Source organism: Pundamilia nyererei, unplaced genomic scaffold (genome assembly GCF_000239375.1).
Source record: "Pundamilia nyererei isolate P.nyererei 1_Seehausen unplaced genomic scaffold, PunNye1.0 scaffold00169, whole genome shotgun sequence".
Taxonomy (NCBI): Eukaryota; Metazoa; Chordata; class Actinopteri; order Cichliformes; family Cichlidae; genus Pundamilia; species Pundamilia nyererei.
In genome coordinates this window covers 846,156-859,954 of record NW_005187570.1, presented here as the reverse complement: position 1 = coordinate 859,954, position 13,799 = coordinate 846,156, and the positions used below count along the sequence as shown (strand labels likewise).

Here is a 13,799-nt window from a genome sequence, read left to right as displayed (position 1 = left end):
GAGAGAGAGAGAGAGAGAGAGAGAGAGAGAGACTAAATGTGTTGAACCATAAAAAGAAGGTTATTTTTGATTAAATCGGTGCTTTTGTAACAACAGAGGACAGTGAGGATGGGGGGAGTTGGAGGCTGTGTGCTTCGTTGGCTTTGATTCGTTTCATTTGTGTTTGTTTAATCCAAACAAAGAAAATCAAAGTCAGACTTACACACACTCTACCTTAGCGTGAGACGGTCGTACCTGAGCAAGGATCCCCAAGTCACACAGCAGCCAGTGTGGGTAAAATGAGGATGTCTCTGACTCACAGTGCGACCCCAAAGCAATTTCAGAAAAGCAGGCTCTCACTTTGCTCTCCTCCAGAGAGTGGAGGAGGCCTGGGTTTAACCTGATCCATGTGAAACAGCTGTTTGTGGGGGGATATCCCACCCCCGCTCAACTCCAGCGACCCCGAGTGACTGGAAGTTATTGCTTGCCTGACTTTCACCAACTGGAAATATCCCCCCGACTGTAACCCCACGGCCACAACCGCGAACTCCTCCCAGACCGTCAATAAAGTCATTACAGTGAGTGTTACTTCAGCCACTGAAACACCAGGGGATAGCTTTGATCTGACCAATGAGCCTAATTTACTGATGAGTGAAGCGCACAGTTTTTGAAATCAACCAAGACAGCTTTGCAGATTCTGACTTTTTAATTAACATTTTATTACTATGCTTTGAAACAATGTCAGATTTCCATATAACATTTATTTGTATGTTGTAATGTTTTTCTTACACCGCGTGTAATTTTTATAGAAACCTTATTCATTGTATGAATGTGTAATCATGTATCTTTGATAAATAAAATATTTCATCTTTTATTTGTTTACTTTGTGGTTATTAAATAAAGATTAGTCACATATCGCATTGATAAACACAGATGGCAGATGGAAAAAGCAAACACAGTGTTGTGCTGCTAAACTTTGAGGTTCTAAGACACCAACGTTCAAATAAGAAAAGATCAAGAGGAGATGAGCAGCCCTGAGTCTGCATGTAAAACATGAAAACTCCAAAGCAGCCAACCCAGGTGGCCTTGCATGGAATGGGAAGGAACAGACTCAACACAGTCGTTATCAGGGAGTTTTTGTTCGGCTCCAGCCTTGAGCCCACAGCTGGCGCCGAAGGGGTAGCCGGATTATGATGGTAACATCTTAGATCTATTTCCAGGGGCGAGAATGTTGTGTGTTAGATTTTGTTTTAAATCAGATGATTATGGGGTAAATTGCAGTACTGAAGGCAGAACATACATATAATACTGAGTGCAGAAAGAGATGGTTTCACTTCACAGGAGTGCCTGTCAGGGTTCATTTGTTGCCTTCTTAATGAGGTTGGGACCATCAGTTGTGTTGTGCAGCAGTCAGGTTGGTACACAGCTGACAGCCCTATTTGACAACTGTTAGAATTCATATTATGGCAAGAACCAATCAGCTAAGTAAAGAGAAACAACAGCCCATCATTACTTCAAGAACTGAAGGTCAGTCAGTCTGGAAAACTTTGATTGTGTCCCCGAGTGCAGTCGCAAGAACCAAACGCTATGATGAAACTGTCTCACATGAGGACCGCCCCAGTCCTCTGCTGCTGAGGACACATTCATCCGAGTCACCAGCCTCAGAAATCACAAGTTAACAGCAGCTCAGATTAGAGCCCAGATACATGCCACACAGAGCTCCAGTAGCAGACACATCTCTACATGTTCAGAGGAGACTGTGTGAATCAGGCCTTTATGGTCAAATAGCTGCTAAGAAACCACGACTAAGGAAAAGCAACAAGCAGCAGAGATTTGTTTGGGCCAAGAAACACGAGGAGTGGACATTAGAGCAGTGGGAATCTGTGCTTTGGTCTGAGGGGTCCAAATCTGAGATGTTTGGTTCCACCCATGACACAGAAAAGATTAACTGATAGTGTCTACATGCATGGAGGAGGAAGTGTGATGGTGTGGGGGTTGCTTTGCGGGGACACTGTTGGAGATTTATTCAAAATTGAAGCCACACTGAACCATCATGGCTACCACAGCATCCTGCAGCAACATCCCATCATTGATTTTTCAACAGCACAATGACCCCAAACACACCTCCAGGCTGTGTCACGGCTATTTGACCAACAAGGAGAGTGATGGAGTGCTGTTGGAAAACCATTTCAGGTGATGACCTCACGAAGCTCATCGAGAGAATGCCAAGAATGTGCAAAGCAGTAATTAAAACAAAGGGCAGCTATTTCGAACCATCTGAGATCTAAAACATGAAGGAAGGATTAATGAGGGATTAATCTCCATCTCATATGTTTCCTCCGTCAGGTTAGGGATAGGAATTAATAAGGATTTGGCGATTCCGATTCCATTACCAACATCACTTATCAATTCAATTTCCTGTTGATTATCTTAGCACTTCTCACTGGGTTCTCGTTGGCTGCACTTTGAGAGTGGCCACCATTGTTAAACAGCATACCAAAGACATTACATTCATGCAGATGAATTGCATGTTCTGGGTCAAATGTTTGTACATGTTGGAGGTTACTTAAAAACGTCATTAGTACCGATTTTTCTACCTCTAATAACCTCTAGCTGGACTTTAATGAATGCAATAACACTTTTTAACGTCAATTAAATTAACCACTAACTAACAAAGAACTCGTATACCAGTATTCGCAAATATATCGGATGTCAACACCACATTAGATATACCTCTGTCTAAACTCTTCATTTGGGTTCTAATGTTAGGTTTATGATTACTTTGGATAATGTGATTGGCACTGATGTTTAACATTTCCTTTCTTTCTTTTCATGGTCAAGTTATAGTGAGAGCTTTAATTTAACAAACTGAGTTTACCCATAGTCTATGTAAGAAACTTATATACAACCACCGTTTCAGGCTACGTGCAGATACTCATGTCTGCGGAACAGCAGGATCCCCATGTGCACAGTTCTCTCCTGCCCACTGTGGAAGTAGGCGTTTGCTTGCGATTTTAACAAGTGGGCTACTGTGTTATAAAAGAGCCTGGATGGCAAATCTTTACACAGATGCCAAACTGCTGTTTTACTACTGTTATTCTTCTACTGTAACTGCTGTATAGACAAATACACGGTTTGTGTGCACACACTGAGAAACTGCGAGGAGGAGAGAGAAAAGGCAAAGTAGGGAAAAACAAGGCGAGTTAGAGAAGGCTGAGCTGGCAGATCCAACACAGCCGTAGTTGACGTTCGCTAACGGGACCAGTCCGGTTCAAAAACAGGGACGTTAACCTGGCAAAAATGAGATTTTCATCTTTGCTGTTATTTTCAGCTATTGTTGTCTGCGCGCTTTCCGCTCTGGTAAACTCCGAAGTAGAGGGAATTCCTGAAGGTAAGTCTGGAATGCTGGCAGAGATAACGCTGTGTCCGCACCCCACGGTGTTGGTGGTGCAGTTTGTAGCAAATGTGTACCGAGACGAGTTGGGCCAGTTAAGCTCGACACAGGGAGACTTAGTTCATTTGATAACTGGCTGAAAAAAGCTGTGCTGCAACCACGCGTGTCACAGAAATGTGTGAGAAAGAGTTGAAGCCGAACTACAGACAAAACAAGACGATGGCGACAAATTATCTGACTGCATCTTTATGAAAAGCCCGGATCCTTGGATCAGTGTTAGTCTGTTAGAAAAACCGAAATTTCCCCACTTTGTCTCGTAGTGCTTGATGCATGTCGAAAAGTTGTTTTTCAGTTTTCCAAAATAAAAATCACTGTTAATAAAACATGAACGGAGTTTATTAACGTTTCGTCAGCGCTTTCCAATTCAAAGCAAACTGTAGTCGCTCCGGGCTGAGGAGGGCTGCCATGCCGCTGACGTGGACGATGCTCCTCTGAGCTGCTGTAATCATTGCCTCTAACACATTCACGTTAGCCTGTGGGAAGCCTATATTATTAATAGTTGCAGGGGATGCGGACTTGATTCTGTGATACACCCACAAAGAATAAAAATCTAAGTTTAGAGACTTTTTTTCAGGCTTAATTCATAGCGACATTAACTCTGAGCAGTTCACTGTTACATCGTAACCATAACCATCTTAAAGCCTTTATCACAGCCTGTGCAAGAAACGTATTTGCTCCTCTGTAGAAATGTAACTACATGTCGACATAATCGCACAAGTATAGCTCTGCATTAAAGCTCTGTGTTTAAGTGCAAATATGGGAGCATCAAAATGCCATCATATTACTAATACAGCGCCTCTTCTTTCTGCTAGGTTATTGTACACTATAGTTCACAGTCATACACGCGTTACATAAATACTCTTTATGGTGGTACTGTAAAGTTTTGTCACGCTTAAGTCATTCTGATTTCCTCTGTCATGCTCTGGTTTCCAGACAAACTTCTAGTTGTGACTGTTGCGACCAAAGAGACTGATGGCTACAGGCGTTTTCTGAGGACAGCGAAACACTTTAACTATACTGTCAAGGTAAGAACTTCTGGGGCAAAGTTTTCGAAAAAGTTTATTTCATGCTCTGTAGACGTGAGGGCTCACAGTCTCTTTAAAACAAGTCCCTGCTGTGTGCTTTAAGGAGTTTTATCCAAACACAAAAATTGGTCCTTTTCAGTGGATTTCAGTCATACTAATATGTGTTGATAATATAAAGCAGAAAATAAGGAAAGACATAACCTTAATGGCTGTATTATTAAAGGATGATACATTAAAAGTTTTAAACTAAAAGATGAGGTGTATGTTTTTAAGGTTCTGGGCCAAGATCAGAAATGGAAGGGAGGTGACTACATGTCAGCCCCAGGAGGAGGCCAGAAAGTACGACTTCTTAAAGAAGGTCTGAAGGAGATGAAGGATGATGGCCAAATAATCCTTTTTATTGACAGGTAGAGTGTCTATCTGGGTACCTATGCCACTATAATACTGTGTTAGTTATTCAGCCACTGGTTCAATTTCATTTCATGTTACGTGAATCTGCCTTGTTCTGCCTTTTGTCAGCACATGAAATATAGTAATGTGTAGTATGTAATTTTACAGCTTGACGACAAATTAAGGAAGAACTGTATTAGTAGGTGAGAAACATACTCTGTTTGGATGCTTTTCAGCACTGTGGTGCTCTGCAGGCTGCAGTTAACATCCAGTCATTCTGTGTGGCATTGTGTGTGTAAACTCTAAGCAGGTTGATTCTGATGTATCAAAACGATAAGAAGAAAAGAGCTCAGTGGCTGTGACATGACGGTTCACTTTGTGTTTCAGTAGGAACAGTGACTAGAAACACATCTGCATTTAGACATATTGGAAGAACATCAGTCCACATGGTTAGAACAACAGCAAACATTTTGATGAGCGTGATATTCGGCATTGATACGTAAGGAAAACATAGAAGCACTAAATATTAGTGCATGATGTAATCAGGCTGTAAGTATGAATAGTCAACAGTTAAAGTGATTGATATTGAACAGCTGCACTGCATTTGACTCTCTTTGTAAAGATGAATGCACATTTGTGACTTCATCATTTGAATAGTTGTGTACAACATGAGTATAGAAGTAAAATTAACAGTAACACTATTTTGTCTAAGTCCGCCATTGTAGAAATCCATTTCACCGAAACAATAACGTGGCGCACGGTGTGATGTCAAAAAAGGCACACCTTTGACGCTGCGTTTTCTCCGTTTTCCTCGTTCACACATAAACGCAAAAATTGAGTTTTCGAAAATTTCCACCCTGGCAGTAGTTTTTAAAAATCTCAGTTTTCAGTGATCGAAAACGCCGTTTACATGTGGACGAAAGGTGCACTTTCGTCCACACGTAAACGGCGTAAACACGTAAAAAAATCACACTTACAATTATTTCTATTGTGCGCTGCAGTAGATGTGTTTTAGCAGACCTGCAGCTCTTTGTGGTTTTACAGAACTGAATTCAGCCAGATGTAAGCAGATGTTTCACGAGATATCTTGGCTGATTGTCTCCCTCTACACTGACAGCACAATGTTTATGCTGGACAGTCTGAAGCTGCTGTGAAGGTGGACTTTAGTGAATGAATCTAAGCATCATCACATAAAGTTCATATTATGTAACTCGCCACTGACCATGAACACCACAGCTGCTGTGCACCTGTCCAGTGCAGTGCTTTACTTAGAATCCATTGTATGACTCTAAGCTAACCTGTTTATCCTGCACTAAGGAGCAGATTCAGTAACACAAAGGTCAAAGGCTACACCTCAGTTTGTCTTGCAGGAAGCCTAAAAAATAAGAAAGAAAAAAAACAAAAGGTCACGTATACAGAAGCCAGTATCTGATGTAAAAATGAGGACTTACATGTAAACCTAAAATTTCCAGTATATTAAATACCACTGAGCAGTCTTTACCTTTAAATATAACCGCTCTTCTCTTCCACATTTTATACCAAACTAGGCCAACTGACTCAACATGTCCAGTTCAAAATAATGCAAATATCGAGTACAGGTGTATAAGAATTGCCTCGGTATAAATTTAATAGCTACTTATTTAAAATATATTAGCAGTTCTTAACTGTTTCTGCTGTTTCTCTAGTCTTTTAAGGTAGCGTGCTTTGAATTGAGTAACAAGCTCCACTTATAGCAGTTTATTTGCTGTGTTACGATGTTATGAGTCAGTATACTAAATTCAGAAGATATTACTGTTTCAGTGTTTATGCATATTTAATTTAAATGACATGTTTTTGAAGCACATTTGATGCACTTTAGCTGTACATGGCAGCTAAAGGAAAAGTCCTGACATTTTGTAAAGTTGTAAAATTCTTTATGGTGAAGCATGTAATTATAGTGAAATCAAGAAAGTGTGTGTTGTTTTTGTTGCTGTTCCTTTTCTGGTAGTAAACATAGTCACAGGCAAATTAACTCTGGCTGGTATCATATAATAACAACGCCTTCATTTGTTTTAACTGTGTCACTGGCTTCACACAGTGCTGAGCTGCACTGTGTACTAACGTTTTCTGTTTTCACTCCCTTCATGACTTAGCTACGATGTGGTTTTCGCCTCGGGTCCCAAAGAGCTGCTCAAGAAGTTCCAGCAGACCAAGCACAGGGTTGTGTTCTCCTCTGAGACCCTCATCTGGCCAGACAGACATCTGGAGGACAAATATCCCCATGTCAGGGAGGGCAACAGGTTCCTGGGCTCAGGGGGTATGTTTATCAGTCTTGTTTTTTTCTTGTACTGCTGAGAAAAGTAATATTGCTGTGTAATTTCTGTCTGTTTGTTTTTACATAACATGAAGTATTTATTCTGAGAAAAAACAATATTTTTATGTCATATTTTTTTATTAGAGACACAGTGTAGCCATGTGTGGAGGGTCACATAATTTTAGGATGCAGGACACAGCACACAAAGGATTTTTCAAAAAGGGAGCTCTTTAATAGCTAATCCAAAGTGAATCATTGTTCAAGGGAAAAATCCAAAACACAAGAAATTAGAAAACAACAAAACACAGCAAAGTTACAAAGAACAGTGCATACAATGCCAGAGTGGACAAAGCAACTACAGTTCACACTGTACAGTACTGCTGTATGTAGCCACACTGAGGGCTGATGAAATACTGGAGGTCAGCTCGGCAACGAGATAAATCGAAACATAATAAACACAGGTGAAAACAATCAGGGCAGTCACACAGCAGGGACAGGAGACATCACAGAACAGCCTTCACAGTAAAACAGGCACATTTATAGCATCCTGAATACCAACTCCCACTACCTCTCACTACAGAACAAGGAAACACAAAAAGACCAACGCACAGACACAGAATTGAGACAGTTTCAACAGATTTTCTAATATGTGTTCATATGGGATGGGAATCTATTGGAATTTAGCAATTCCAATTCCATTGTTGATGTCACTTGTCCATTCAGTTCCTAACCAATTATCTTATTGATTCTCTACATAATAGCTCTCTAACCTCGAGTACTAGAAGTTAAACTCAGCAGAAAGCATTTATTAATGAAAATCAACCCAGAGACTGAAGTAGCTCACTAAGATACGTAAACAGGTCCAAATTCAAATGCAGTGCAGCACTGCACTTAATGTTGTTTTAGTACTTTATTAATCAGTACTTTCTTAATGTTGTTTCAGCATTTGCATACTTAGTCAACTGGTGCCATGTAAGCAATTATAAAAATGTAAATTATAAAAAATAAAACATTTTCAGATGGTATTAAATGTTAAGCTGTTGCTGTATCTCTCACATCCAGCAGGAAAACCTGGAAGGTAAATGAACTGGTTCCTATGTAGTGCTTTACTACTCAACCTCAGCACTCAAAGCTCGTTATACAACATGCGTCATTCACCCAATCATAGAAACACTACTCCCCACCTGTGTAAATAAGCAGGTTAAAAGGGTCACTCACCTTCTGGGCTTAAGAAGTACCAGAAAAAAAAATCTTTAAAATGTGAGGCTCACAGGTTGCTGATAGATGAGATAGGGCAGATGGTTTTATAGCAGGTCGTTAGTCAGCACTGCACTGGTGACATAAACCTGGTAGAGCTCATTAGACATGCTCCTCGAAACACACGCCTTAACTTTCCCTCACTGTGTCTACATGAAGGTCATGAACAAATGTATACTTCTAATATATGTGATCATTTCCTGTCTCATTTCGCTTGTCTCCTCACAGGTTTCATTGGCTATCTTCCCAACATCAAAGAGCTCGTTGCTAATTGGACAGGAGACGACGGTGACAGTGATCAGCTGTTTTTCACCAAGGTTTACACTGATCAATCAAAAAGAGTAAGACTTGTTCCACTGCTGTAACTTTATGAAATTCCACTATTTTTTCATGAATGCCTCTACAGCACTGTAATTACATGAAGTGATGTTTATAACATCTCCTGCTAACTGAAATTCAGCACTTTCTGTCCACATGGTTCAAATTACAGGTCTTTTAGCTCATTGGACATTTTCCTGGTTCGTGTTAGGCTTTTAATTTGAAACATGTACCAGAGGCTTTTGATGGTAATGATGAACAATACACAAAACAATAGTGCTGAAAATACATCGTTTTCATATTGAATGCAGCATAATTCAGGGCAGTACAATCAGACTATCATGTGAAAGCAGGTAAATATACGCTGCTCGGTGTTAAATGTCAACACTTCACCGAGTTCTTTTGATTCCTCAGAGGCATCCGATGGAAGACAACACACTGCTCAGTAGACAATTTAGCACTTTATTTCTCTTTCACATTACTTCTAGAAGGGAGATGCGTCCTGCATGACACATTGCCGTGGATCTCCAAATGGTGGTGTGCCCCTAACGGTTTTATTACAGAAGCTCTCTATCTCTACTCTAAACAACAGTGTCTCAGTAACTTTCCACTAGAGATGGTCCCCTCTTATCTACATTTTCCCAAGCAAGCGTGAGTGAGTCTGCAGCTTTCTACTCCCCAAGGACACATGGTCTCATGCCTTTATTTTCAGGGCTGTGTCCACTTAATACTACACTACATAACTTTATAACACTTATTAATAAAAAAGCATAGCATTATTGAGGCACTGAAAAATTATTTATTCCCAACATCGGCCTGAAGAAGCAGCCACAGTTTGTTTGTTCCTGTAGAAGTTTTCATCTTATTGGATACATGTAACATAATAGATCAAAAGAATATATTTCTATTTTTCAGAAATCTATAAATATCACCCTGGACAACAAATGCAGACTCTTTCAGAACCTTCATGGAGCACTTGGTGAGTGCATTGAATTTTGTTTTCTTTGACCAGCAGGCCAAGGTTGTTGATAACACATGTAACACTACCCAGCATCTTCTCCTGCTCTTGTTTACCATGCACATTATAATGAAAAATGATAAACAACAGACAATAAATCAGAAAAATCAGAAATCAGAGACACTTTACTTATCCCAAAGGGGCATTTAAGATACAACAGAGCAGCATGACATTGAAGATAAGGACGGGGCATAAACAGGCAATAAGAATGAGAGCGTTGGGTTCACGTCGAAGTGATGGAAACAAGTCTGAAAATCACAAAAATGAGGAAAAAGAAAAGAATACAAAATATACTGAGTAGATGGCGAAAAGCAACAACGAAAAGAGCATTGAAGTTAGAAAACAGTAACAGAGTAACAACTTTAACAACCTTTTAAGGAACTTATTGAATTTTAGCATTTTCACTTTGACCTACGGATACATAGATGAGGTGATATTTTTGGATAATAACTTAAAATTCATACACTGATGATGAAGTGGTGATTGTTTTAATACCCCAAAGGTGAAGGGTATAATTATGGTTTGCCAAAGTAATTTTTGTGGCATTACTTCCTTTGCTGAAATGAACAATCATTGGCTACCTTAGCAAGGTGCATAAAAAACAAAACGATGTCAGCAGATGGTGACTAAACTATACACTTCATTTAGATGCTACATTTATTTCCTCTGTTGACAGGTCTGTAGTCACATTGTAAAGTCTCAAGGGGAGTGCTCCATTTACTTTTAATGCATCACCAAAATGTACAAAGATCATTGTAAGAATGAGAGAGTTAAAGTGTCTTTACAGGAATAACAATCATACTGTTTACAGAACAGTTGTCTAGTTGGTGGCAGGTAGTTTTTTGTGTGTAACTGAACAAGTCTAGTAGGGAACACATGTCACAAGGTTTGGCAGGCAAGGCAATATAAGGAAGTCCCTCTCTGGTATTGTGTGGGATCAATTCAAGTTTATTTATACAGCACCAAATAACAACAACAGTCGCTCTCAAGGTGCTTTATAGTGTAAGGTAGAGGCTACAATAATACATACAGAGAAAAAACCCAATAATAATGTGACCCACTATGAGCAAGCACTGGTCCAGCCCTAACTATATGCTTTAGCAAAAAGGAAAGTTTGAAGCCTAATCTTAAAAGTAGAGATAGTGTCTGTCTCCTGAATCCAAACTGGAAGCTGGTTCCACAGAAGAGGGGCCTGAAAACTGAAGGCTCTGCCTCCCATTCTACTTTTAAATACTCTAGGAACAACAAGTAAGCCTGGAGTGTGAGAACGAAGTGCTCTAATAGGGTGATATGGCACTACAAGGTCATCAAGATAAGATGGGGCCTGATTATTTAAGACCTTGTATGTGAGGAGCAGGATTTTGAATTCTGGATTTAACAGGAAGCCAATACAGGAGAAATCTGCTCTCTCTTTATAGTCCCTGTCAGGACTCTTGCTGCAGCATTTTGGATTAACTGAAGGCTTTTCAGGGAGTTTTTAGGACTTCCTGATAATAATGAATTACAGTAGTCCAGCCTGGAAGTAATAAATGCATGAACTAGTTTTTCAGCGTCACTCTGAGACAGGATATTTCTAATTTTAGAGATGTTGCGCAAATGGAAGAATGCAGTCTTACATATTTGTTTAATATGTGCGTTGAAGGACATGTCCTGGTCAAAAATGACTCCAAGGTTCCTCACAGCGTTACTGGAGGCCAAGGTAATGCCATCCAGAGTAAGAATCTGGTTAGATATCATATTTCTAAGATTTTCCCCAGAGGTATAGTCGTTTTGGGGGGTTGGGCTATTATCAGCAACCATTTTTGCTAATAGCTAAGTGTTAAGGTATGGAGTCCGTTTCTTTCACTGTTTGCAGAAAGCTCAGGTATATGATGTCTATAGCTGGATATCTATATTTTACTTGGTTCAAGCAGATTGTAATGTTGGTCTGGTGAGGAAGGTCCCGCGGGCATTTGGCATGGAGGTTAGCCGGACAAGTCGGAGCCTAGGCACCAGCCCATTACAATGGGAAGGTCTCTCTAAAACACATGAGCGGAGAGCAGCATGCTCGACTGTAATGGCTGCACTCACACTAGGAGACTCTCCAACTACTACAATAATGGGAAGACACCCCATAACGGTTTTATGCCATAATAATGGTTGTTACAAGATGTAGGCCTTGAAAAGCTCTCACTGGAGCTCCAGTGGTTGCAATGCTCCTATATTGGTCCCCACGTCTACTTCTGTGACTCCAGTTCTTGCATATTTTCATTGTCGAGGAGTGGTTCTTATTGCTTTTTTGCTCAACTGTAGAGGACAATCGGCAGTACCTTCATCGTTTCTTTGTAGATGAGGGTACATCCCACCATTCTAGGATAAGTATGGTGCCATGGTGAGGACACCTTCTGTTGGTCTTTTGAGGAGTTATCTTGATGAGGTGTCACTATGAGAAGGCTACATAACCTTTATCCAGGTGTGGATAAGTTGAGTAGCACAGGTTAGAGCAGAACAAAAAATGTTATCCATGACACGCAGGTCATCTTTTCTGTATGAAGTATAAAATGACTTGGTTACATTGGTCTGACAGTAACAACGTGTGAGTGTGTTTTTTGATAAAAGTTGACGTCACTGACATCAACATTGCAGTCCATTTTAGGGCTATTTCTGGGCAGTATTTAGCCAGTTTTTATCCTAACTAGTTCTAGATTGCAGATGATATGGACAGTGGGGTTTCTGGTCAATTCACAGTTTGGTCATTACCTGCCAGTGAAATTACTTCCTCTCTCTGGCATTTCACAGAGCATCAGATCTGATGCTCTGTGAAATGCCATCTCTGTTGCATCTTTCTGGAACAGAGATAAAGTCGACTTTTCTACAAGGCCACACTTCTGCTAGCTTCAGAAGATATCTACACATATGTGTCACACTTTGACATGTGAATGAATAGACCCCACAGTTACCAGCTGATATGGAGTGTGGGTAAAAATGTTGCCAGTTGATTTGGTAGATTTTTACACCAGGTATACTCCCTGACACAATCTTTTAGGGATTTATGTTTCCTCATGCACCCAAGCCAGGGATCTTCTGCTTGATACTCAAATACCTTAATCACTACACTATGGAGCCACTTGCCCTGAAAGACAAAAATAGTCCACAGTAATCATATTTCCCTGTATGGCATTTGCTTATTATAAATAACATGACATCCAGACAACAGGGGGTAAGTGTGGGTGAACTGTGGGGCAAACCCATACTTATCCCAGTCTTTTGGTTGCCCACAGCCAACTGTGATAGGGGCCCCGTGAAGTAAAACTACTCCTAAACTATTAAAGGGCAAAACTGCTATGGGCCCTTTTCCTTTGCCACACAGCCAGAGCTGCCCACTGTGGGCTCACCGGGCATGTTTGCTGGGATTATTTCTCGGTCTAGTCTAGATTTAAATTGAATTACTGATATAACACCTTTTCTATTTTAATGAGACACAGGATATTGTGGGATCATTGGAAAGTCTGTATTTTTCTTTAATAGTATCTGTACAGGCTCAGCAGATCTGATCTGATGTAGGAAGAGTGGAAACTATTGTGTCATAAGTGTGACAAGTGTGTTGTCCTGGCTGGTTTCAGTAAGTTTGCCGTTCTAAGTATATCATATAACAATGTCTCTGTCACCCTCGGAGGATGGTATGTGTGTGTTCCTCAAGCTAAGGTACTCTCAGGTACTGAGCAGTATCTTAGCTGTTCCTAACACTGTGCTCTCCCATGGCTAGAGACCTTGGATGTTGTAACTGGAATCTGCTGGAGCCACTCTTCCAGTTTCGTGTTTAGAAGCTAAGGGGGGAATTCCAGTGTGGTACTGTGTGGATGAGTTCTTGAAAACACGTTCAAATCTTTAAGGTGTTTATATCATACCTAGAAAATTAAATATCTATGAGGCTTTTAATCATTTCCTCTCATTCATAATCAGCTGTACCATAAATGCTGTCTCTGTATACAGTGGGGCAAAAAAGTATTTAGTCAGCCACCGATTGTGCAAGTTCCCCCACCTAAAATGATGACAGAGGTCAGTAATTTGCACCAGAGGTACACT

General features: G+C 40.4%; 1 protein-coding gene across 1 annotated transcript in view; it reads left to right on the top strand.

Moving 5' to 3' along the window:
• The first annotated feature begins 2,974 nt into the window (after positions 1-2,974).
• Positions 2,975-13,799, top strand: part of plod1a (procollagen-lysine, 2-oxoglutarate 5-dioxygenase 1a) — a 30,603-nt gene continuing 19,778 nt past the window's right edge. Inside the window, exons 1-6 of the mRNA XM_005745886.1 lie at positions 2,975-3,370; positions 4,367-4,458; positions 4,732-4,865; positions 6,981-7,144; positions 8,627-8,739; positions 9,632-9,695. Of these exons, the coding sequence (XP_005745943.1) occupies positions 3,280-3,370; positions 4,367-4,458; positions 4,732-4,865; positions 6,981-7,144; positions 8,627-8,739; positions 9,632-9,695 (658 nt within the window). The 5' untranslated portion in view covers positions 2,975-3,279. The remainder of the gene's footprint in view (positions 3,371-4,366; positions 4,459-4,731; positions 4,866-6,980; positions 7,145-8,626; positions 8,740-9,631; positions 9,696-13,799) is intronic.